This window comes from Telopea speciosissima, chromosome 1 (genome assembly GCF_018873765.1).
Source record: "Telopea speciosissima isolate NSW1024214 ecotype Mountain lineage chromosome 1, Tspe_v1, whole genome shotgun sequence".
NCBI lineage: Eukaryota > Viridiplantae > Streptophyta > Magnoliopsida > Proteales > Proteaceae > Telopea > Telopea speciosissima.
The window spans coordinates 60,527,781-60,554,798 of NC_057916.1; the positions used below are offsets into that span (position 1 = coordinate 60,527,781).

Sequence of the window (27,018 nt, forward strand, 5' to 3'; positions counted from 1 at the left end):
TTTTAATGCTTATTTAAGTTGTTTTACATTAATTGAATGTTTTGATGGCTTTCTATTACTAAACTATGTGTAGAGTAGGGGTATTATAGTATGTCGTCGCCCTCGACTCCTAACAACCTATGGTCCGAAGTGAAACTCATATTTCGACTTTGTTTTTGCAAAATCTGATTGTACCATTGTGTTTAAATGGCCCAAAATAGGCTGAATACCAAGTTTCAGACCCAAACTAGGTCTAAAACCCACCGAGTTGAGGCTTCGAGTCGGAAAAAAAAAATGCACCAACTCGGCGATAAGGAAATTATTAAGATATCAGAGGATCTTGAACTGGATCTGTGAAAGAGGAGCATAAGGAAATTATTAAGCAGGTGAACATGTGATGATTGGATCCACAAGGACTGTTTAGTAGTAGTTGTAGCTAATGGGTGCATATTTTTTTCACAGCCACAGGAGTTGGGACCTTGGAGGGTGTTTTCGTTATTGGGTTAGTTTAGTTTACTATTTTAAGACCTGGTGAGTTTCCCTAGTGATTGCCCAACAACACTCAAGATTGGTTGCTCACCTGGTTGACTCAGCCCCTCCCACCCCCTACCCCCTACCCCCAAACACACCCACACAGAGCAGGCTGGAGGGAAAAGATTTGATTTGAAAAACAAGATCTTACCCTCTTAAAATAATTTAGTTTATTATTTTAAGACCTGGTGAGTTTCCCTAGTGGTTTCCCAACAACACTCGAGATTGGTTGCTCACCTGGTTGACTCAGCCCCTCCCACCCCCTACCCCAAAACACACCCACACAGAGCAGGCTGGAGAAAAAGATTTGATTTGAAAAACAAGATCTTACCCTCTGGGGATTAATCCCAGCAGCAGCAACATATAAATCCAGCTTCCCAATCGAAATTCCAATACCCTGAACACCAAGATCTCCTAGACCCAATATTCTGCTTCCATCTGTTACCACAATCATATCAACCTACAATAAAGGTACTATCATCAATAACATAAATTGACAAAATGCATTCAGTCCTAAAGTAATCAATTTTTTTTTCCTTCTGATACAAAAGATCTACAGCAAAAAAGCCATAATATAAAGCAGAAAATACAACAGTTGTCACCAAATCCAGTGGATACACTGAAAATTCATAAAGGGACTTTAATTTCAGGACAGAGACAAAGTATAAGATAACATAGATAACATATGGTTAAATAGCATTATATGTAAAATATTAGAATGCTTAGTGTACACATTGTTGAAAAGCATTATATTTAACATATAATGCTTAGTTCAGGAACTTTCAATATTGAGATTGCTACATTTCAGAGAACATACTACCACTCTTGGGGAAAAAATTTTAAAATAAAAACCCTGTTCCCTGACTTAATAGCAAATTTTGATGGGAATCAAAGCTCAGAGATTACAGCAATAGGGTCAAGATGACCCGGTTGGTGGGGCCTACATGACTTCTCCAGGTCTGCAGAAATTGGGAAATGGCTATACAAATTTAGATGACCGTCTACGTTTGATATTAGGAAGTTAGGATCTTCAAAACATATGATTCCAAGTTCCATAAGGAAAATGGAGCCGAACTTTGAAATTTTTTTATGCTTAGCCTATGAAAGAATAAATTTTGTACTCTTGCTTCATTGTACTAAATAAAATCAAGTTGCACAGGTCATGAAATAAGTTGTTGGCAAGTCACAGCAGAAAGGAAACATCAAAGTAGAACCAAGAACCACAAAGCACGCTATCAACAAATAGAGACAAGTCGAGCAGATTAAAGGGAAAGTATCCAACAGACCTACCACCCATACCAAGGAAAAGAACAAATATGATCATACAACGATAAGCAAAAAGAAACATTCTCTTTGTTCCCAGCTACCATGTATAGTAGTCAAGGATCTTGGGTTATTTCGTTTGTTTCTATTTTATTTTAACATATTTAGTAGCTCAAATCTTATTAAATCAAATTACCACTTACAAAAAAGGGAGTTTCATGAATCTTTCTTCTGTAAGATGCCCTATTTAGTTTTCACATATTTTTCTTATGCTCTTTTTGGATGAAGAACAAAAGTCCATTAACCCTCAGCAACAATCAGGAACTATGCTGGATATTTAGGCCCCAAATCAAGATAGGCCTACTAATGTGATCTAATCCTCAACCAAAATAGTTCTGATAGAAGACTAAAATAGCAGGATCGCAGGTGCAGTAAACAGAACCAGAATAGTGAGAAATTCTGCTGCTTCAGTCAAACAAATTAGAATAGTCTAGAATTACAATCGATGGGCCTGTTCTGCCGATAGAACTGATCTGCAAAATCCGAACTGATTCGGTTAACAGAAAAATGACTTTAAGAAGAGTCCTACTGTAGTAGTTTTGGATTCCACCAAAACCCAAGAAGAGAAACACTCTTCCACTAAGGAATTCACCTTAGCCTTCACTTGGAACCCACCAAGCAAACTACTGAATCTACAGCAGCAAAATTAAGAGAAAAACTGTACTGTTCTATTTCATAAATTCATGTATAAGGACATATTTAGCCTTCACTTGGAATCCACAGCAGCAAAATTAAGAAAAAAACTGAACTGTTATATTTCATAAATTCATGTCTAAGGGCAAACGCCACTATATCTATATATGAAATTCATAAACTGACTAACAATCCTAAAGTGATTTGGAATTCAAACTACTACTTAGATTAGTCAAAACGGACTAGTATTTGACAATGCTTCTCAAATTAAGACTCTAAAAATAGAATATAGACTTAGAATGCAATCTGGGCTCAAAATCCTAATAATTATAGGACTGGACTTGGCTAATTTCTAACATAAAAAAGACTCTAAACTAATCGTACTTGACTAATCTCGCAGTCCTAGCTCTTACCCTTATTTTTGGCCCACTAAAGTAGCCCATTACAATGAAAATCTATTGGATCAAAGACCCAACACATATAGAACCCGACCCAAGGCTTGTTTCACTTAAACAAGCACTTCTATGACTTCACTCCACCTTCTCCCCCCCCCCCCCCACACACACACACAATGGCAAGAAATTAATTTTATTAGAATCTTCTTTTGATAATGTTGCAGGTTCTACACATACTAGTCTTAGATGAGCCACCTCATGTCAACATACTCATAAAGCCCTGTCTCAAGATTTTCTCTTAAGAAAGGTGTACCTCAAAATTTTAGGTGAGTGAACACTTCTTAATTCGTACTCTTCCAGTTTTTATGCTTTAGCTTTTGAATCCTAGTACTAGTTTTTTAGATTTTATTCTCAATTTTTACTTCCAACATTGATATATTTGATTCCTATTTTTTCATTCACATTCCAAAATTGATAAAATCTATCTTTTGGATCATAATTTCAACCTTCTGGAAACATCGTAGAAGCCTTTCTAATTTTCACAGAGAAGCCCTAAATCGCTTCAATTCCCTGCATCATGCAACAGAAAGCCTTCATCCTTTTTGTCAGTTGTTTAAATATCCATGTTACCTTCTTGATTTTACCTAGATCACCCCCCCCAAAAAAAAATAATAAATAAAAATGTTAGTTTTTTTCTCAAAAAAGAAAAGCGCAAAAAACTAAATTTTCAGTGAAGTATCTTCTAGAACAGAAAAGTCAATTGTTATATCCACTTCTGCCCCTTGAGTAAGGGAGAATCCCAAGTATTCCTCTTCTCCCAATTAAATTCATTACAGAAACAAAGTAACAAAAGCTAGCTTTTCGGTTATCTTTATTAGGCAAACAAAATTATTGAAAAGACTTCAAGAAAAAACAAGGTCCAATACCAACTAAACGGATTACAGAAATTTAACAAATAAATGGCGAATCCAAAACATGTATCATAGTTATCAAGGTGGCAGCTAGGCATCGCCTTGTGCCCTGTGAGGTCCAAGGCAACTAGTCACCTTACGCCACAGGCTCCCAGACACAAAACTTGATTATCTACCTCTCCACATGTTATAAATTTCAATAATTCTCATTTCTAGCCTCATATGATTCTATAATCTCACTTTCACCCCTCTTATCTTCTATATTTTAACCTGTATAAAAACCCTACATTATATTTACACTCATAAGATGGAAAATACAGCCTGGGATGTAACGTTTGGTGTTCTCCTGGGGCACCTTGGCTTCTCCAAGGTGTCAAAGGCAACTTGTCACTACACGTCTACATGACTTGCCTTGGTGCCATGACAACTATGACACGTATGCCAGTTCAACACTTCTTGAAACCTTGGTTCCAGTATAGAGTCAAAGTCGCTTAAGAAAATCACAGGATTATTGTCCTGTCCATTTCTTTTCTGCAAGTTGGATGCTAAAATATTATCCTAATGGATATAAAAATGTGTTACCTGATAGCAAACTAAAAGGGTTCAGAAACTTTCCGTTTTGGGGGAGGGGGGGGGGGGGAGGGGGGACAATAGAATATATAATTTCAATGAGGAAACATTATCTGCAATAAGTAAGGAAAATGAATCAGGATAATCATCAAAACCAAATTTTACTCCATGTTTCAAGCGAAGTATCAGGCCTGATTCCACTAAAATTCAACAAATCAAGGACCAGAGCTAATTGATGACAAGAAGTCCATCACTGCACTACTTTGCAGGTATGTGTCATCAGCTACCCTACAGTTTCATTTCTGTCAAGCAAATAGACAATGCAGACAGCTCCAAAGGTCCAGCCATTTCCTCTTACTTCCATCACATAAACAGTAGACAAGCAATAGCTTGAAACAATATCATATGTAAAGCCAAAATTGATTTAAAAAAGAGCATGGCATGTGCATGAAACAGTTAGACAAGGTATCAGCATGATGAAAATTTAATTTGAATTGACCAGTTATACAGGATTTGACATTGTTGTTTCAGAATGAAACAAATGCAATTACAGAAGTTGATTGCTGCTTTTCAATTATGAATCAGCATAACTACCACAGTTTACGAATCAATCTGTCTTTTCTTTCTGACAAAGGTTTAAAGAAAAATTTCAAACACTGTACGTCATTCATTGATAAATCTAAGATGCCTTTTCTATCCTTCAAAACTTGATGTCAGTCGGTACCAAACAGAAGAAAATCAATCTGTTCAGTTCTTCCTATCCACTTTCAAAATAAGCAGGATGCAAATCCAAGATACTTTCAGGAAGATGAATTATACAGACAGAACGTAGTGACTACCAAAACAGAATCCTCCCCAGCAGCAAAAGGTGAAAGCACTTGTATGTGAAACAATAGTAAGCAATAGTATCTGACATAGAACTTATAGGGTGTCGTAATTTTGTTTTATTTTAATTAATTAGCATGGGGCCTCAGCACAACAATAAAGTAGTTGAAGCTGCTAGCATGCATGTGCCATAAATAGATTTCCATGAAAAATACAAGTGTTGTCTCATAACCTGATCAGCTGGCCAATTATAAACCATTGACATCATTTCTCCACGGTCTGCTGCACTGAAATACATCCCTCTCGGCCTTCTAAATAAGCCACTGTATTTCTGGCAAACAAGACCAACGGTTGGTGTATACACTATAGGTGCATATTCTTCAATGTTGTCTATTAAAACCTGTCAAATCAAGGGAGGCTGTCAATTCAAGAATACAGTAAAGCAAGACTAGGATGGTCAAACATAATATGTTGGCAGAGCAAAGTCTATAGCATAAGCAGAGACACTCTCTTTGGTAATTGTTAAAAGTTCATTGTCATCAGAAATATGAACAACGAAATAATGGAAAGTCACAAGCTCACCTTATAGTACATTGTCTCATTTCTGTCATGCAACCTGTTGAGTATCCGCCACTTGGCCAAAGCATATGGATCTGATGGTCCATCTCTTGCTTGAACTTCAAGCCTTTTCAAGTCTACCACTGTGAATGAACAGGTTTAAAAAACTAATCATAAGGAACAACGGAAAGATAATGCAACTATATTAAGAAAGCAACATGACCTATATCACAAAATCCAAATCTAAATTCCCAGAAATGTAACGAATGTTTCTTCTTACTCCATGGTTCAAGTGTTATAAATGATCATGTATTCATGTGTACTAACACTTCTAGCACATAAACATAACAGCCTAACAGTATATGGGGAACAAAAAACAAAAGAAAAAATTGCATAATGCACCCTCAAGTTCATCTTCCCTTCAACAACAATTCATAGTAGCTCAATTGGCAATGACCACACCCCACAAGCAAGAGATCAAGAGTTCAACTCTCCTTGGGGCCTACTTATCAAAAAAAAATCATTCCTACAAATTCACCTTTGGATTGTTCGTAGGCTGAAAGGACCAAGATATTACCTCCCACCTGCAACACCCTCGAATATCCCAGATGGCTCATCCTGTCGTAAGAGCTGCCTTCTACACCAAAACTTAGCTTCAAGAACATTGCAGCAAGGGAGCTCTTTAGAGTGTTTTGATACAATGAATATGCACCCAAGGTTTTAAGTATCCTTCAGTATCCTTCAGTATCCTTCGATACTAACCGATATGTATCGTATCTTTAAGGTACCGTCACGGTACCTAATACAAATTTTGGTATTAGTACATGTAACTATATAAGATACAGTTAAGATTGAGATTGAGAGTGTAAGTAGAAGAAGGAGAGGAAGAAGAAGAAGAGGAGAAGAACAAGGAGAAGAAAGAGTCTCGGTTGTAAGTTGTGTATTTTGGGATTTCTCCCTCCACACCTATATTACTCAAATATGATATCTTGACACATTACAACCTCCCTAGGGAGGTAAAGGGTAAAAAGAGAAAAAGAAGAAATTACATAATAAGGAGACTAGTTAATATCTAGTCCCAGAAATACCCCTAGTACATGAGAACTAATAACTCTAACACTCCCCCTCAAGATGGAGAATAAATATCATGCATTCCCAGCTTGCATAGAAGAGAGCTAAAGTGAGGAGAGGCAAGAGCCTTGGTGAAAATGTCAGCTAGTTGATCACCAGTCTTAACAAAAGGAGTGCAAATACAGCTAGAGTCAATCTTCTCCTTGATGAAGTGTCAGTCCACTTCAATGTGCTTGGTTCTGTCATGTTGTACAAGATTGTGGGCAATACTGATGGCAGCGTTGTTATCACAGTAGAGCCTCATAGGACCTGCAGTGCCAAAACCCAATTCCTGAACAAGTCTTTTCAACCATATAAGTTCACACACTCCATGAGCCATAGCTCTAAATTCTGCTTCGGCACTGGATCTAGCTACAACCGGCTGTTTTTTGCTTCTCCATGTAACCAAGTTACCTTCCACAAAGGTACAATAGCCGGAGGTAGACCTCCTGTCTGTGATAGAGCCAGCCCAATCAGCATCAGTAAAACCTTCCACTCTCAGGTGGTTGTGCCTGGAATACAACAAACCTTTCCCTGGGCATGATTTCAAATATCTAAGAATACGATACACAGCATCTAAGTGACCACTCTTGGGGGCATGCATAAATTGGCTCACTACTCCCACTGCATAGGAGATATCTGAGCGTGTCACAGAAAGGTAAATAAGCTTCCCAACCAGCCTCTGGTATTTTCCTGCATCAACAAGAGGAGAACCACAATCTTCTCCTAGTTTGTGATTCTGCTCAATAGGAGAACTTGTTGGTTTACATCCTAACATCCCTGTCTCTGTCAACAAATCAAACACAAACTTTCGTTGACATATGTTGATTCCTTTCTTAGTCCTTGATACCTCAATGCCTAAGAAATACTTCCAGGGGCCCAGATCTTTGATTTCAAACTATTTAGCCAAGTAGCTTTTCAGTTTATCTATCTCAGTCATGTCATCTCCAGTGACTACAATATCATCAACATAAACAATGAGAGCTGTGATGGTGCCATTGCCCTGCTTGGTAAAGAGAGTGTGATCTGCTTGACTCTGGGAATACCCATTCTGAAGAATAGCTTGTCGAAAGCGTTCAAACCATGCCTTTGGAGATTGTTTGAGCCCATATAGTGCCTTCTTGAGGAGGCACACCTTCCCTTCAGCTGAGGGTACTCTGAAGCCCGGTGGGGGTTGCATGTACAATTCCTCTTCCAAGTCACCATGAAGAAAGGCATTCTTCACATCGAGCTGATATAAAGGCCAATCTTTATTGGCAACCAGAGATAAAAGAACTCTGATGGAGTTGTGCTTAGCTACTGGAGCGAATGTCTCCTGATAATCAATCCCATAGACCTGACTGTACCCTTTGGCTACTAACCTTGCTTTGTATCTTTCAACAGTACCATCGGATTTATATTTGATTGTATAGACCCATCTGCATCCAACTGGGACACGTCCCTTAGGAAGATCAACCAACTGCCAAGTGCCATTCTTCTCAAGAGCCATCATCTCCTCAAACATAGCTTGTCACCACTTTGGGTCAGACATAGCATCAGTAACATTCCTTGGAATAGAAGCTGTAGAGAGAGCAGTAATAAAGGTAATACTTGTAGAAGAAAGAGCATTATAAGAGACAAACTGGGTTATAGGATTAATACAAGTTCTTTTCCCTTTTCTAACAGCAATAGGAAGCTCTAAATCAGATGGAGGAGAATGAGAGTCACCTGATTGAGAGGGATGCGGATCTGGATCCAAAGAGGACTCTTAGTAGATCTGCTTTTCTCTGTTATGCAAGCCTTCACCCTTTTTGTAGGTAATGTGGTAATCCTTCTCCTTACCATAATCATTCTCAACCACCAATTCTGTATTCACACCTAATTGTGATTGATCACCCATATTACCTACATCCACAGTCTCCACAGTCTTGTGTGTTCCAATGTCAAACATAAAAGGGGAGATAGGGAGAGGAGAGTGAAGGTAGTCAGCAGCCTGTTCACTCCCACAATGCTCCCCCTGAAGAGGATGCTGAGAAGGAGCAAAGAAAGGAATAGATTCAAGGAAGGTGACATCCTTGGAGATAATGCACCGACGAGAAGAAGGGTGATAGCACTTGTAACCCTTAGTAGTTGAAGAATACCCAAGGAATAGACACTTAAGGGCTTTAGGATCAAGTTTAGTGCGAGCAGGTTTGTTAACATGCACATAACAGACACAACCAAAGACTCTAAGAGGAAGAGAGAAAGCAGAAACCTTGGGAGATAAAATGTCCAAGGGAGATTTGAAATCAAGAAGTTTGGTTGGCATGCGGTTGATGAGAAAAGAAGCTGTGAGAAGGGCAGCAGACCAGAAGGTCTTTGGGACATTCATGCCAAACAAGAGACTACGGGTGACCTCCAATAAATGGCAATTTTTCCTCTCAGCAACCCCATTTTGTTGGGGATGGATAATGCCATTATTAGAAAAGAAGGTTTGGAGGCCACCAAACATGTATTCACCCCCTTTATCGGACCGAACAATTTTGATCCGAGTGTCAAACTGAGTAAGGATCATCTGATAAAAGGTTTGAAATGCATTACAAACATCACTCTTATGCTTCATGAGAACAGTCCAAGTAGCACGAGAAAAATCATCAATAAATGACACAAAGTAACGATAGCCAAATAAGGAAGTAGTAGGAGAAGGTCCCCAAACATCCGTATGCACAATATGAAAGGGAACAACAGTTTTATTACCATGATATGGATAAGAGGAACGACAATGTTTGGCAAACATACATGGTTCACATTGAAAAATATGAGAAGAAGCAACAGAAGAAAATAAGTGAGGCAATTGTTTCCTCATTACAACAAAAGATGGATGGCCAAGACGGCGGTACCATAACATAACAGACTCCACAGAACTACTATCATCACATCCACATATATAGGACTGAGCTGTGGGCAAAAAAGGATAAAAAAGATACAGGCCTTGTTCCTCACGTCCACTACCAATAATCCTCTTCGTCACCAAATCCTGAAAAAGACAATGAGAAGGATAAAAGGTGACACAACAATTCAGAGATTTAGTCAAGTGACTCACAGATAAAAGATTAAGAGTAAGGTTAGAAACATGAAGGACAGAAGTAAGAGAAATAGACGGTGTAACGGGATACGCCCTTACGGAGAGATGGAGGAAAGGGAACCATCGGCTACCCTAACCTTATCCTTACCGAACAAATGGTATAGGAATCATAGTAATGGGACGTACTCGGTCATGTGGTCGGTGGCACGTAATCAATGACCCAAGACCGGGCTGCGAGAGAAGGCCGAGGTGGAGACCTGTAAAGCTGAGGATGATGAAGAACTGGCTACTGTGGATACAGGAGATGTGCTCAGCTGTGACATAACTCTGCGAAACACCGCATCTACCAAAGTGGAGTCATCCTGTGGAGCATCTGTCTCAGTCATCACAGAATGTGCTCTAGCTCCCCCTCTACGGCCACCACGACCACAAGTGCCAGGAGGGCGACCATGAAGAGACCAACACCTATCCTTGGTGTGTCCTGTCCTCCCACAATGATCACATTTGAACCTGTCGCGACCAACTCCACTAGCACCAATTGGCTCCACTGCCCTATCTTCAGCACGGTTAGGCCCTTAGCCTCTACCACCCCCACTGGTGTCTCGGAAGGAACTCATATTAAGGGCTGACCGCTCAAGAGATGGAACAAATGTTGGTGCCATAGTAGTACGTCGAGTCTCCTCACTCTGTAAGTAGCTACAGACCTCACTAAGAGATGGAAAGGGAACCCGGCCTAAGATCTGAAGCCTAATTGGTTCATAGTCAGGATTCAAACCACCAAGTAAGGAGAAGACACACTCCTTTTCAAAGGTCCAATGTACTTTGGCTTCATCCTCTGGGTTAGTCAACTGGAGGTCCCTGTAGTGGTCATACTCCTCCAAAAGACCAAGAAAAGCATTGTAGTACTCAGAAATGGTCTTGTCACCTTGTCTCATTGAGTTAGTTCTCTGGTGAAGCTGATAAACCTTGGCAGAGTCACCCACTCTGTCAAAGGTCAGAGTGACACTATCCCAAATTGCCTTGGCGGTTTCTTTTCTTATAAATCTTCTCCCAATCTCAGGTTTCATGGAGAAGATTAACCAGGTCATCACTGTAGAGTTTTCTATCTCCCATGTTCCATAGGCAGGTGAACTGGGGTCTAGGGCCTTAATGACACCTGTAATATACCCAAGCTTCCCTTTGCTTCGAAGAGAAAGCCTCACAGAGTGTGACCAGTCCAAGTAATTAGTGTCGTCAAGCTGCACAAAGGAGATCTGTAGATGGGTGTTCTCATAAACCAACCGAGGAGCTGTTGGAGTGGGCTGTGAATCAGCCGAACCAAGACCAGATGTGGATGAATCAACCATAGTATAAGGAAAGGAACACTTGACCATACACAAGGGTTCCAACAACAAGTGGGGAGTACACACTCAACCCAAGAAATGATTCCAGCAAAAGAGGAAAAAAAAAATTCCAGCAGGAAGAAAAATAGCATAGGCTGGAGCAGTCTTTACCCACACACTTTCCAAGCAACAAAAACACTTAATACTGTTGCAAGACTTTAGACAAGATGTCCATAAATATTTCTCAACTAAGAGAGAGGCCTACTGTACTCCAAGTACAAGAAAAAGAACCAAATATCAGTCTCAGCTTTACCTGGGCAGAAACAGAGGTCACACGAGAATGAATTATGCTCCAAATAGCTTCATATCCATCAAGTGCAAGCATAAGGAGCATAGATAGGGCTCAAAAACGATCCTAAAGAGCTACTCCATGATCCAAACACAGCCCGAGAAAAGGAGATACAAGATCTGCAGCAGGAACCTGGCGGAAAACCTAGAAACTGCTGGGTGAGTTCCAAAACTTCATCTGGGCTTCAAAGTAGCTCAAGAGGCAGCAGCACTAACTTGAATAGGTTGAAAATAACCTATTCCAGACTCCTTCAACAAGCGGTTTACATCAGAGCCTCTTCCTTGGAATCCCTTATGTTCTTGGATTCCAAAGAGAGGTAAAAAAAGGGAGAGGGAGATTGGATACGACTCTCAAAACCTGCGCTCTGATACCAAGTTAAGATTGAGATTGAGAGTGTAAGTAGAAGAAGGAGACGAAGAAGAAGAAGAGGAGAAGAACAAGGAGAAGAAAGAGTCTCGGTTGTAAGTTGTGTATTTTGGGATTTCTCCCTCCACACCTATATTACTCAAATATGATATCTTGACATATTACATTCAACCTCCCTAGGGAGGTAAAGGGTAAAAAGAAAGAAAAAGAAGAAATTACATAATAAGGAGACTAGTTAATATCTAGTCCCAGAAATACCCCTAGTACATGAGAACTAATAACTCTAACAGATACCTCATCTTTCTATATAACCAATTGAATATACTTGTCTCGCCGTACATTGTTCTCCTTTTTTATACATGATATATTTTACTTTTTACTTATTTATAGTGTTTTATGCTTCAAAATTATATTTTGCATATCCTAAGCATTTCCATATGTTTCTTGACTATTTCCATATATATTGTAACAGAATGCAATAAAAGAAAACCAGAACCGAGACAAGAAGAGAAGAGAGGAGAACTGTCAAGCAGGACCGAACTTGACAGTCTCCCTCAAATTGCTTGTATTTATATGAATAGATTACAGCCAAAAAGGGGGATTCCTAATATGATTAGGAATCCTAGTTACAAATAGGAAAATTTATAAAACAAAAAAATTAGAGCTAGGACTAATGTCTCCTAACAATAACCAAAATAGAAGAGGCACACAAGGGAGGGAATCTTGATCAGAATAATGGAATATTCTAATCGAGATTACCCTTCTCCCTATGAGCTCGATACACTTTAACACTCCCCCCTCAAGCTGGAGCGTATAAATCACCTAGACCTAGTTTGGAACAACTCCTACGAAAGGTAGGTAGAAATAACAGCTTGGTAAACATATCACCAAGCTGATTAGTAGTTGAAACAAATGGAGTAAATCAACTTCTTCATAACAGCATCCCGAACAAAATGACAATCAACCTCAATGTGCCTAGTCCTCTCATGAAACACTGGATTACTTGCAATATAGATAGCAGCTTGATTATCACAAAACATCTTCATAGGTTGAATGATAGGGAACCCCAATTCCTGGAACAATGATTTTACCCACATCAACTCAGCTGTAGTATGTGTCATTGCTCGATATTCAACTCAACACTCGACCGAGCAACAGTAGTCTTGTTTTTCCAAGTGACTAAATTACCACCAACAAAGGTACAATAACCAGTAGCAGAAAGCCTATCATCATCAGCACTAGCCCAATCAGATCAGAAAACCCAACTAGATTACCATTCCGATTGGCCGATAAATAAGACCCTCACCAGGAGCACCCTTTAGATATCGCAACACACGGCAAGTAGCATCCCAGTGAATTTCTTTTGGATGTTGCATAAACTGACTAATAACTTTAACAGGAAAGGATATATCTGGGCGAGTGACAGTAAAATAAATGAGTTTTCCATCAAATCTTCTATACCGATGAACATCTGAAAAATCCTCACTCTCAATGGACCCAAGCTTTTGATGGAGATCCATGGGAGTATCTGTTGGTTTGGAAACAAGCATTCCAGTGTCAATCAGAAGATCAATGACATATTTCCTTTAAGATAAGCTAACACCTTTCTTGCTTCACAAAACCTCAATACCAAGGAAGTACTTGAGAACATCCAAGTCTTTCATCTGAAAGTATCGATGAAGATATGATTTAACTTGAGCAGTACCAAAAGCATCATTACCAGATATAATAATATCAGCCACATAGACCACCATCACCATCACCACCACCTTTGAACCTTGACAATGAACAAAGACAAAATGATCAGAATAACACTATGAGAACCCAACCTGAGTGACAATGGAGCTGAACTTATCAAACCATGCTCTAAGAGATTGTTTCAACCTATAAATTACCTTAAAAAGCTTACAAACCTTGGTAGAATTCTCCCCCTAAGCAACATACCCTGAAGGTTGCTCCATATACACCTCATCTTGAAGATCACCATAGAGAAAAGCATTTTTTATATCCATTTGATATAAGCATAGTTATCAAGGTGTCACCATGGCATCCAAGCTCCTTGGTCGCCTTCAACGCCTTGCCACCATGGGGGTGTCACCTTGATTTTTGCCCCTCTAAAACGCCATTGTCACCTTTCTGCCTTGATAACTACAGATATAAGGGCCAGTCGAACATAGCAACCAAAGAAATAAGAATACGAACTGAATCCAAGCGGGTAACAGGCGAGAAAGTCTCAAAGTAATCAACACTGTATGTTTGAGTATAGCCTTTAGCAACCAAACGGGACTTAGGCCGCTCAACAGAGCCATCCGGATTGTATTTGATGGTATAAACCCACCAACACTTGACAATATCCTCCCCAATAGGTAATGGAACCAGAATCCAAGTATGTCTAGATAATAAAGCATCCATCTCAGTATCCATGGAAGCCTTCCAACCAGGGTAAGAAAATGCCTCATGGTTGGTTTTAGGCATAAAGTTAGTATATAAAGCGGAAACAAGTGGGTGATAGTGGGATGGAATATGAGAAATGGAAACATACTGCTCAATAGGATAAACAGTTGAAGATTTGTGGGAATTTTGAGTACAAGAGCGAGTACCTTTATGGGCAGCGACTGGTAAGTCGATGGAGCCCTCAGCATCAGAATCAGATTGAGTGTCAGGAGGAGCAACTTCTAATGCAGTAGATGACAGATCTAGAACACTAGGAGCAGAGTGTAGTGAACCAGTTGCGGTGGTCGGGACAGCGGGGGCTGGTATAGTAGTAGTGGTGGATGGTAAGGTTGATAGTCAACGTTGGAGACGGTGATAGACCCGACCGGTGGAGGTGAGGGGATGGCAATGATCATAGGTAAGGGATGACCTAAAAGATCTTCATTGTTCACTGTGGACAGTATAGAAGAGCGAGAAAAATAAGGAGTACTTTCAAAAAAGGTCAACGTCAACACTAATAAACTGTTTATTAGAAACCGGATCAAAACATTTATACCCTATCTAAGTTAGAGAGTAACCAAGGAAAACACATTTAATAGACCGCGGAGATATTTTATCAATGGTAGGTTGAAGAATGTGAACAAAACATACCTAGCCAAAAACATGTGGTGAAGAGGAAAATAAGGATATATCTGGGTAAAGAACGGGAAAAGGAATTTTATTATTTAAAACAGATGACGGCATACGATTGATAAGATAACAAGCAGTAAGGACAGCATCACACCAAAACGTTTGGGGGCATTCATGTGGAGCATAATGGACCGGGCCACTTCCAATAAGTGTCTATTTTTGCGTTCGGTCACTACATTTTGTGTGGAGTGTATGAGTAACTAGTTTAGTGAATAATACCATGAGTAAGGCAAAAATCAGAAATCTCAGTTTAAGTGCACTCAAGTACATTATCAGACCGAAAAATTTTTATGGATGTGTCAAAACTGAATTCTTATTTCCTGATAAAAATTTCTGAATACAGTAAGAAATTGAGTCCGGTCCTTCAACAGTTAAACCCATGTGGAACAACAATAATCGTCCACAAAACTAACAAAGTAAAAAAATCCTAACATATTACAATTTTGACCCCAAATGTCAGAATGTACTAAAGAAAACAATGAAGAACTTCTAGGTTTAGTACATGCAAGAAAGGAGGCACGGTGATGTTTGCCAAGTTCACAGGCTTCCCATTCAAAATGAGATGTGGACCTGCAACTAGGAACCATTAATTGGAGTTTAGGTAGAGAGTAGAGACGGGTGACCAAGACGTAGATGTCATTGCATGGTAGATAGTATGGTAGTAGATGTAGCAGCAGTAAAAGGTCCGGTGCCATCCAAGTAATACAGCCTATCGCACTCAAGCCCTCCACTAATCATCTTCCTTGTCTGAAGGACCTAAAAAACACAATAAGAAGGATAGGAGGTTACCGAACAGTTAAGGGACTTAGTAAGTTGACTGACAAATAAAAGATTTAGAGCTAATTTAGGGACATGAAGAATAGGAGAGAAGGTCATAGAGGATGTTGGAGAAACAGAATTATGACTAGCTATCTAAGTAGAGGACCCATCAGCAAGGAAAACTTTAGAAGAGGTTTGAACGGGATTTATTGATGAAAACAAACTTGATTTACCAGTCATATGACACGAAGCACCTGAATCAATAAGCCATGAAGCAGAGGAAAGATAAAAAACAGAGTTACCTTTATAGGCTAAGGTGGCAGTAGAGGTGGAGGCAAAGGCAGCTTCAAGTTGTTGAAGGCGTTTGACTAGCTGGTTGTAATCATCACGAGACACGGAAGATGAAGTACTAGAACTCTGATTCATATCACCAATAGGTTTCTTAGTGTCGGTCATGGAAGCATTGGCTAGTTCATTCGCCCACTTAGGTTTTCCATGCTTGGCCCAACAAATATCCATAGTATGATTCGGTTTGCCACAATAAGAACACTAGCGGGCAGACTTGTCAACAATTTGAGAACCTGTACCACGTCCACCAGTCCCACGGCCACGACCACGTCCTCACCCACAATTGGCAACAAAGGCTGAGTTATCCTTGGGTGTGTTATCAGTTTTGGATGGATTAGTCCGACGATTAATACGAGAAAAGACTTCATTGAAAGAAGGAACCTTCTCCCCTGTGAGTAACTAACTCTTTACAAACTGGTAATCAAGATGTAGTCCAGCTAGAATTTTTGCAACATGGAACTCAGCTCTTTATTGTTTCAACTAATCCAGATTGGTAGTGAAGGGCTGATGTATCTAGATTTCTTCAACGATCCCCTTATAACTGGCAAAATATTCATTCAATGATTTATCTCCCTCTTGGAAAGTAAAAAGTTTCTCAAAGAGATCATACATGAAGGAGATATTCCTTTCTTGAGAGAAGCTTTCACGCTGATCATTCCAGACATCCTTATCAAGAGTATGAAATATCACATTGGATGCAATAGTAGGTTCAACACTGTTCCATAACCATATCTTGATAATAGAATTTTCACGCATCCACTCATCATGAGCTGTGATTGTGCCAGAATCCTTAGGATCACGATCAGGAGGGTCATTTGTAATGTATTTGAGTTTTCCCTAGGCATGAATGTAAGCTTACACTATCTGGGCCTATAATAGATAATTTGAAACTCCGGAGAGTTTAATAGTAGTAATCTGAACTTGGAAATTGTCCGTAGGTGGTTTAGCTTCAGCCATAAGTAGTAGTAACAGCAATATGTCAATCAGCTCTTGAATAGAACCAGATTAGAATCTGAAACAACCCAAAAACAGCTGCAATATACTCGGCAGTAGCAATGGTAGGTCTTAATGACCTAAAACCAGCAGCGGTAATATTAAGATTTAAGAACCCTAAAATAGCAGTAGTAATCTCAAGAATAGAAGTAGCACACTCGGCAGTACAAGATTAGGGTTTATGAACCCAAATCAGTAGCAATAACACAATCAGCTGTGGAGAGTATCAACTTCAAGGGTTTATCACTCCCCAAAATCACCAAAAATAGATAGCCGAGTGTTCGTTCTGGGAGAAGGGAAGCAAAGTCCAAAAGTTCTCACCAGAAAAATGGATCGATTGGAGAAATAGAAACCTAACACAGGTTCTGTAGAGATAAGAACAGAAATACCTTGTAGAGGTGGTCTTCAGTCTTCAATATGATCCACTGACTGGACCAGAATTAGATATATCAATAGTCTTCAAGAAGAAATCACAGCTTAAGTAGATGATCTCCAATCCATCTTTCACCTCAGGTAAGAAGTAGAACCCTAGTTTTCACTTGAAAGCTCCATCTAGAGTTTAATTTGTAGTAATATGCAGCATAGGGTGCTGCACCCCCATTAAGTAGAACTTGAAGAGACCTTCAAACTAGAATCGCAGAGTAACAACCAACTAATGGTTGTGCTCTAATACCATGTAACAGAATGCAATAACTGAAAACCAGAACCGAGAGAAGAAGAGAAGAGAGTAAGTGGGAGAAGAGAGGAGAACTATCAAGGAGGATCGAACTTGACAGTCTCCCTCAAACTGCTTGTAAAGGGCCGTACCCAGTGCACAAGGCTCCCGCGTTTTGCAGGGTCTGGGAGAGGTAGATAGTAGGCAACCTTACCCCCTTCACGGAGAGGCTGATTCCCAGGACTCAAACCCACGCCACTGCGCTGGCGGTAACAAGACCTAGCCATCGCACCAAGCGACGACGCTCTCTCCCTCAAACTGCATGTATTTATATGAATAGATTACAGCCAAAAGGGAGGATTCCTAATATGATTCGGAATCCTAGTTACAATAGGAAAATAGAAATAAAACAAAAAATTTGAGCTAGGACTAGGACTAAAGACTTCTAACAATACTAGGATTAATGTCTCCTAACAATAACCAAAATAGAAGAGACACATAAGGGAGGGAATCTCGATCAGAAAAATGGAATATTCTAATTGAGATTACCCTTCTCCCTATGAGCTCGATACACTTTAACACATATCTTTAGCATATCTCGCATCTCTCCAATACGATACGATACATCTCTTAAAATCACTCTTTCGAAACGATAGCCAATACCGAGACTTTAACCTTGTTTACACCAGACTACCAGAGCCCCTCCTAGTACCCAGACTTGGCTACCATACAATTGGTCACAAACTATTTAGCCCATGCATATTACATAGAAGGACACTTCATTTTTCAAAAACCATATCTGTCTTGAACAACATCAAAACCTTCATAAACCGAAAGAGCATTTCTTGGTGGATGCCATTTTTCATAACAAACACCATTTCAGTGTCCATACTACCTCACATGAACATCACACCATGTGACTCCCACATCTAGCATGCTAACATCCTCCAAAGTCATAAACCCCAAAGGACAACCAACATTAGAGAAATGAAAACCAGCACAGATCATTGAGTGAATGCTGAATTACCATCAAGTAGCATTATGGCACCCAAATAGGCATAGACCTAGTTGTAGGCATGCAAAGACCATTTAAGAACCACCAGTATACCCATCTGGCCATGTGCAATCAGACACCTGCCTCACCGTCACAAAAATTAAAATATCAGAATCCCATAGCCACATGACAATCGCAGCATTTGTAACCAATTTTCTAACTCTACAATCCAGCACTGTGGGATCTCACAAAAGCATTGGAGGTTTATCTGCCAGAAAAGTAAGGAGACAAGCAGGGCCAGCTGGCAAATTATCACCTTAACAGGACAGATAAAAGGCTCAATGAGAAGTATAAGCATGTACATCAGTCATAGTCCAATCCACATGAAGTATGGCTCTACAAGAATTTTCAGAAGATCATAAAAGGATCCCATCAAATTATAAGATATTAACCAGATCTGCTTAAACATTGGATTGATCGTGTATTCCAAGCACTGCATTCAAAACTATTAAGGAATCCGATCTTCAGATTTGGATATCCAATTAAGTTACCATAGTTCTCTGCCATCCTTCACACAGTAAGCTACCAATTATTGTTCAGCTTTCGAATATCTCAATGAGAGAAAGCTGCCGTGCATAAAATGGCTGATTCTTGATATTTGCACAACTATCCGATCTTCCCCTTCGAAAAAGAGGCTTCATTTTTTATTATTAGGATATCCTTGCTTCACTTTTCCTCGGATTATTACCTCCACTAGTGCAAACTACTCTCTCTATGTCCAAGGTAGTGGAAAATCAGCTAAGCCGTCCTTGAAGAGTGCGGAGTGCCTTGCCCTTACCATTAGGACATCCTTGCTTCCTTTCTCTCTGATTATTACCTACGCAAATCAAAATTACTCTCTCTATGCCCAAGGAAGTACAAAATAGCTAAAACGCCAGTAAAGAGGGCCTCATTTTTATTTTAAGGATTTCATTGGCTCCCTTTCTCTCTGATTACCTATAAAAATCCGATGTCCAAGGTAGAGTAAAACCAGCTCGGTAACACTTGGGCTGTTGCCACATTAACTCAAAACCACATGGCACCATACCATCACTATAATATATGTTTCCAGGATATTTTAAATCTGCGATCTACTTTATACAACCAGCTACCACCAGGGTTTTAAATATCGTAAGTATTGTATTGTATCAGCCAATACGTATCGGTATCAGTGATTATCGATACGATACTTACCGATATGATACTTATTGTTCAAAAAAAATTATATCAACCAATACGGGGCCGATACGGGACCAATACAGTCCGATACAGGTAAGATAGACTTGATACGGCTCCTTTAAAGCTGCAAAACAGAAACCGTGAGTGAGACACAAAACTGAGAGCAACCGAAGGCTCCTAGGTGGTGCATTCGTGGAGCCAAACGAAAGGAAGAGCAAAAGGAAGGTTGGGTGCTTGTGTGGTGAGGCCAACTTGGCCCTTGAAAACTTGTTTTTTCTTTTCGATATGAGTTCAAGGAGATCATCTAACATAAAAAATAACCCTAATCTTTACTATTTCAACAAGTTTTGGGGATTTACAGTGCTCAAATCACGGATCGAAATAGATTTGAGCAAAAAAAGTAGTAAAGTTGCATCTCTTTTTTTTTTAATGCATCACTAGATTAGGTAAAAATGAATCAAATCCTTGCATGAAGCTGATATATATTTACATCTTGTATAATAAGGTGTTTTATGCTTCAAAACTGTATTTATAATTTTTTATGTATCATAAGCACATCCATGCATTTCTTGACCATTTTCATGCATATCTTGCATCTCTTTACTACGATACGATACGATACATCTCTTAAAATCACCTCTCCGATACGATACCCTATACCGATACTCAAATTTATCAAGATACATTTACAATTTTATTCAAGAAATAAAAATGGCTTCACTTAATAAGGACTAGTTAATCATCCAAAAGTTGCATCATCCAACCTAAGGGCCATAGAAAGCAGTCTCTATCAGCCTGCATTACAAGCATTGAACCTATAGATACAAATACAACAAATCCTCTAAGTGGAGGGGGAAAAAAACTTGATATGAACACTTCACGCATAGCTGCAACACAATTTATCAACCAATTGAGCATAAAAAAGCAATATGACAGTTACAGTTCATACCACATGAGTTTCATATTCTCCTAATCATTTGTACATGTCTTTGGAGGGTTCAACACTTTGACCATCTATTAAACAGGTGTATGTGTATTCTATTTCAGTTGCAACAAAGTAATGAAAGTTCTGAAAATTTTAAGAACCTACTACAGATCTTTCACAGACACTCTGATTAAAAGTACAACTAAATAAATTCAGAAGGTCCGGAAAACGATGCTAAGCCTAGAAAATTAATTAGGAACTTACTGAACCGATCAATTTGTTGTTGTGCAGTCATAACATTTGGAGGGAGAAGGCCACGAAGATCAAGACGGTCTCGCTCTGTCATGGAGAAACCTGTTCCCTGGTTTACGAAGTAAGAAAGTCACAATAATTTTCAATTATTTCTCGAATGTGCTTCGCTCGGTAATCCCGAACATTACCAACTATCAATGAACTTCAAAACTATACTATCCAATTTGAGATCTTAAGCAAAACAACAAGCCTTGCAACCAAGGAAGCAGTTCATGTACAGCTTTTCATTTTGTCATCCAAATAAAGTTCTGAAGCTGAGATCGTGGTCACGGTAGATTGAAGTTGAAGAGATCAATCAATTGAGAGAAAGAAGACTGACCTTATTGAACCATGGATCGTGAAGGATATCGAGGCTACGTTTGTGGACGATAGTAGGGCGAGAGCCCTCAGTTGTGGTGAAGGATCTTCTGTCGATCATCATAGTCGTCATTGCCATTCGATGCTTTAGGCGTTTGCCGATTGACGAAGATAGTCGGAGCTGAGAGTAAAAATTCGACATTTTTTTTTTTTTTGTTGCAGAGGAAGAACTGGGAAGAAGAGGGAGAGACTACAGACCAAGGGTCATAACTCCACTTTTTCTAAAAACAGAAGAAGAGTTGAGGATTGGGGAGGGAGAGAGAGAGATCAGCAGTGGTGGTGTGAATCCACGTTCCACTGTATTCCTTTTTGGGGAATCCTCTACTTTTAGTTTTATTTAACTCCCCGTTGTCCAAAAAAAAATTAAAACTCAGCCTTGTCCGATTGACTACGAGGGGCGGGTCAGGCAATAAAGGCGGCTCTCTTGCTATAGATCATAGATTTTTAGATGTTTCAAAACTTGAATGTGGAAATCGATGGCTACCAAAGTCATTATAATTGGTCAAGTGTCTCGCGGAACTCGCGGTAAAGGAAATGTCGTTAAAACCAGTGGTCCCGCACTACTTACCCAGCAAAGAAAAGTCATCCTGAAATGCCGAAAAGGACTCGTTGTTTGTTTCGATTACGCGGTAATGACAAGGTATCGGTATCCGTATTATTGGTGGTGATATCAGTGGTCATATTGATCGCTGCATATGTCAATATTGATATTAATTTTGGGGGTTGTTGCATCAAGAAATCGGTTGGAGCGAGCTTTACCTGCAAAAGGAAGATTAGCAGGGAGTACCGGGCATCGTCGGTGATCTCACTCCGATGCTTAAGTTAGATCTCAGAGCAACAGTCAATTCAGAGAGAATTCAAATAGATCAATTTAGCGTTACCTCCCTTACTTAAGGTGGTTGAGGGATAGAATCGTGTCCAAATAGGTAAGCTGGATTCTCGGAGTTGAGTGAGACCGTTTCGGAGTGAATCGTGGGATAGTGTTTAACCATAACTTCCCACACGCCGGATTAGGCGCGGCATGGGCAAGAATCTCGGGCCACGTTGGCCCACCGTAAGTTTTGCGTTGTTTACGCAAGGCAGGGAGGTCGTCCCTCCTGCACCTGGTTGTGGCCAGGCCGTTACCGCTTATAGGCGAGCGTGTTGTGCCCTAGTCGCAGTGCGAGCTGGGGTGCGACCTGGCGCCCAGCTCTGTATGTGACTCACAGCTTGGTCCTTCACCCGAACCGGGGGAGCTCGCTAGCTCGCGCTTGGCCAGATGCGACCCCTGTCCTAGACTCGCGACCTCACTGGCTCGTTCTCGTCGTGCCTGGTCCTTTGTCCCATCATGAGCCCCCCACTCCCCTGGACGTTGGCGTTCTGGGGAGTTAAATCGATTCAAATTCCTTGGCACCTGCTCTCGCACGTGCAGTCCTGACATATTGATGGTTGGGCGTGACTTGACGTTCCAGCCATCGGTTGACACGTGGTCTAGGCCATTAAGACGCCTTGATCTGAGCCTTCGTCGTTTCGTCTTGGCGACGCTTGGCGTTCCACATCCGAACGGACGTGTGGCCGTAGGCATTATGAGGCCTAGGCCAGACCTACCGCCACTCGATCCCTGTCGCACTAAGCTACCCATTGCAACTCAGCCACGTGGCTTATGCTTTTATTACATCTCAGGCAGGTCCAACGCCAATTTTTCTGGGCCCTACGATGGGCTTGCTTTCTGACCGTTGGATCTGGACGTTCGCCCTTCCTTCCTCAGCCTATAAATTTGGGATTTGTCCCTCACTGCAACCCTTTATTGAAACTTGGCGAATTTGAATTTCTTGTTTTCCTTGCCTTCTATTGCTATTGTTTCCTGCCGCTACATTTGCTCCAGCGACTGCCATTCTTTTCGGCAACTCTCAAGCTTCTTCACTCAAACTCTGCCCCGCGAGCTCGTGCTGCGCATTCTGCTCGAGCCACATTTTTCTTCACACAACTTCTGCTACTTCGCTGTCAGTAAGTTTCTTCAATCATGTCTTCTTCTTCATCTTAGGCGGAGCCCAATAAGGTCTCTGGCGAGGTTACTGGTATGAGTGGGGGTTCTGACCCCGAAGTGAGCTCTGAGAGGACCCAAGAGGAGCGATCTACACTCTTTAGGTCCAAGAAGTTTGCTACTCAGTCTGGCCGTTTGGCCTAGGCCTCTTCTGCCCAACCCAGTGGAGGGGCGCAAGCCTCTGCCCGGGACTTAGAGGAGCGTACCGCCGAAGGTGACGACGCTCATGATGAGGAGGAGGTGGGAGTCCAGGTGAAACCCACCTGCGTGGCTGCTATTGAGAGCACCATGACCGAGCGCTTGCTAGCTGCTCTTAGGGTCCAGTACAGGTTCCCCCAAGAGGTGGAGACATGGGAACCCACCAGAGTAGAGAGAGCGAACAACCCACGGCCTGGCACCATGTGTCTGTTCGAGGTCGCGTTCCAGTGCGGCCTCTGCTTCCCTGTCCATCAATTCGTGTTGGACCTGCTTCGTCACTATACCATCGCCCCCAGCCAGTTGGTGGTGAATTCCTTGAAGCAGCTCTTTGGCTTCTAGCTATTCTTCGCCCAGCTCGGCCGTAAGGCCTCGTGGGCGCTTTTTGTTTATTCTTTTCAATTGAAGAAGACCGGAGATGAGTGGTTCTATGTGGCCTTGCGTGGCACTAAGGAGCCACAGAAGTCCATAGAGTTCATAAGCCATATGCCCCAGTCCGTAAAGAAGTGGAAAGATCGTTTCTTCTTCGCGCGCATCCAAGGCAACCCCTTCAAAGCTGAGTAGGAGTGGGTGCGACTGAAGTCCATGAACAAGGTCCCCATGTTGAGCTCATACGACTAGCGCTCTCTCGATCTATGCGCGCAGGGCATGGCCTTCGACGTACGCGAGCTGACAGACTAGGCTCTGCTGGTCAGGCACGGGCTCAGCTCAGCGAGGGGTGACTTCCTTCTCTTGTAGTCTTGTTTTCTTTTTGCTGCATGATCACGCACTATTTCTAACCTGCCTTTGCTTTCTTTACAGTGGACTACGAGCTAGACTTGGACGAGTTCCACGATGAAGCGGAGGAAGAGAGGCAGAATGTCTTGGAGACGCAATCCAAGAGACAGACCCGTTCCAACACGGGCATCACCATTAGGGACCCTGTAGCCTCCGGCAAAGAAAAACCTACGTCCTCCTCGAAGGGCAAGGAGAAGCTAACGGCCTCCTCGAAGGGCACCGAGAAGGTCGAGAAGACCAATAAGTCCCTGCAGCCAAAGATCCCTGAGAAGAGGGCTCGAGATGAGGTGGTGGACCTTGAAGCGCCCTCAAAGAAGGCCGCGCTGGGCGAGAAGGCTCTAGAGGAAGCCCCCCAGGGCTCCACAAAGGGGGGAGCTGGCAAGGGCAAGAAGGGCCTGCCCCCTCCGAAGGGGAAAAAGCGCCTCTGCTACCAATGGGAGGTCTACGAGGGTGAGTCAGCCTTCGACTTCCAGCAGGTGGCCAAGGAGCTCATGGACTATGGCCCCCCTCAGGATGTGGCTGCTGTTCGCGCCCAATCTGACAACGAGCTGGTGGATTTTTTAGCGTTGGATTTTTCCAGGGTGAGCCTCGAACTTTGCTGTTTCTCATTATTTTCTTTGTAGGATGTTTTCTGACATTGTATTATCTTCTCAGGTCACTCAAGGGGCGAACGAGATTCATCGTATGATGGAGAGCCTGGCTGAGACGTGCAAGGAGGAGAAGAAGATGAGGAAGGTCGCGGAGGACCAGGTTGTGAACACTGTGACCAGGATCTCTACTCTGGAGACTGCGGACAAGGACCACCAGTAGGTGGTCAAATCTTTCACTGACCGAGTGGAGCAGTTGGAGAAGCAGCTGGAGCTGGAGAGGAGAGAGACTGAGCTAGAGAAGAGAAAGACTGGGACCATCCAGCAAGATCTACTCAACCTCCAGGCGCGACAACCCAAGCTGATCGAGGAGACTATCCAGAAAGCCCTGGAGGCCTTCAACGTTTCGAAGGATCTGAGGGATCACGTGAAGGAGCAAGCCCGTAAGGGTTACGAGGGTGGTGTGAACGACACCGTGAAGTATGTTCTCCAAGGGACCCCAGCCTATGACTTCTCGGGCTTCAAGTACTATGTCCCCTTGGTGCCTGCAACTGCTGAGGCACCCATTGCTCCCTCGCCTGGAGATTCTGCTATCTCGGGTGACCTCACTGCCCCAGCTGACCCACCTGCTCCTATCGTGGTCCCTGTCGGTGCGACCACTTCTGTAGATCCTCCTCCTACTGACCTACCCCCTACCAATGCTCCTCCTACTGACCAAACCTTAGCCGATGCGGCCTCAGATCCCCCTCCAGCCAACAGTTAAAGACATTGCAATTTTTTTTTTTTGATGTAATGTAAATAGCATCTTTATCAATGAAAGCAATTTTTCTCCAAAGTGTTGCAGCTCGTTCTTTTTTAATTAGCCTTGAGTGCGTTCTTTCTTTTGTACTTCCTTAAGTCGCAAGCGGAACAAAGGGGGAGCTCATCGACCCACCTTGCTTTCGCTTCTGTTAACCTTCTTTTTATCCCAGCCAGTAAGGTGCAATTGGTGACCTCCACTTGACCATTTGCCTGTGGATGAGCTACTGAGGTCGTCCTCAACTCAATGTCGTATTGGGGGCAGAACGCCCTGAACTGCGAGTTATTGAACTGTAGCCCGTTATCTGTTACCAGTATCTTTGGTAGCCCGAACCGGTAAATGACCTTGTCCCTGAAGAACTTCTCCATTCGTTATCGCATGATCTTCGCTATTGGCTCTGCTTCCACCCACTTGATGAAGTAATCCACCGCAACCACTAGGTACTTCCTTCCCCCTGAAGCTGGGGTGAAGTTACCAAGGATGTCCATCCCCCACATAGCAAATGGGATAGGACTGAGTATGGAGGCTAGCTCTGAGGCAGGCTGGCGTGGTATGGATGCAAACTTCTGGCACTGCTCGCATCTCTTCACATACTGGATTGCTTCCTTCTGCATGTTTGGCCAGTAGAATCCTGCCTTTAGCACCTTATAGACTAGGTGGCATCCTCCCATGTGATTGCCACATATCCCGCGGTGTACCTTAGTCAAGGCATTCAAAGCGTGGGCAGGGGTTAGGCACTTCAGCAACGGACCAGACACTGATCTCTTGTATAGCTCCCCCTCCACTAGTGTATATAGAGCTGCGCGACCTTGAATCTTACTCGCCTAGATCTTATCTTCGGGCAGGATGTCATCCCTTAGGTAGGCGACGATTGGGTCCATCCCGTTGGGTTCTAACTCGATCGACGCGACCTCTCGGACTTGGTGGGAGGGCTCAGACAGTTGCTCAATGTATCTGAGCTGTCCAACTGAGCCAATACCTCTGTTGACAGTCGTAAGAGTGCATCTGCCTTCTCGTTCTCGTTCCTAGGCACCCTGC

At 41.8% G+C, this 27,018-nt stretch overlaps 2 protein-coding genes across 4 annotated transcripts in view; both read right to left on the reverse strand.

Annotated features, from left to right (window-relative positions):
• The window catches only part of LOC122669090 (NAD-dependent malic enzyme 62 kDa isoform, mitochondrial), a 97,080-nt gene extending 75,286 nt beyond the window's left edge, over window positions 1–21,794 (reverse strand). For all 3 annotated transcript variants that reach the window (XM_043865766.1, XM_043865755.1, XM_043865746.1), the window contains exons 1-5: window positions 21,562–21,794; window positions 21,195–21,291; window positions 5,750–5,868; window positions 5,400–5,567; window positions 842–970 (exon numbers count right to left, since the gene is read on the reverse strand). In XM_043865766.1, the coding sequence (XP_043721701.1) occupies window positions 842–970; window positions 5,400–5,567; window positions 5,750–5,868; window positions 21,195–21,291; window positions 21,562–21,741 (693 nt within the window). In that variant the 5' untranslated portion in view covers window positions 21,742–21,794. The remainder of the gene's footprint in view (window positions 1–841; window positions 971–5,399; window positions 5,568–5,749; window positions 5,869–21,194; window positions 21,292–21,561) is intronic.
• Window positions 21,795–26,036: 4,242 nt separating this feature from the next.
• On the reverse strand, window positions 26,037–26,348 carry LOC122652125 (uncharacterized protein K02A2.6-like). The gene has a single exon (XM_043845800.1). It carries the CDS (start codon window positions 26,346–26,348, stop codon window positions 26,037–26,039), a length of 312 nt encoding a protein of 103 aa, XP_043701735.1.
• Between the last annotated feature and the right edge of the window lie 670 nt (window positions 26,349–27,018).

What these genes read in the sequence shown, in the direction of transcription:
- LOC122652125 (XM_043845800.1), bottom strand. Translation starts at nt 26,348, where the DNA reads ATGGAGAAGTTCTTCAGGGACAAGGTCATTTACCGGTTCGGGCTACCA.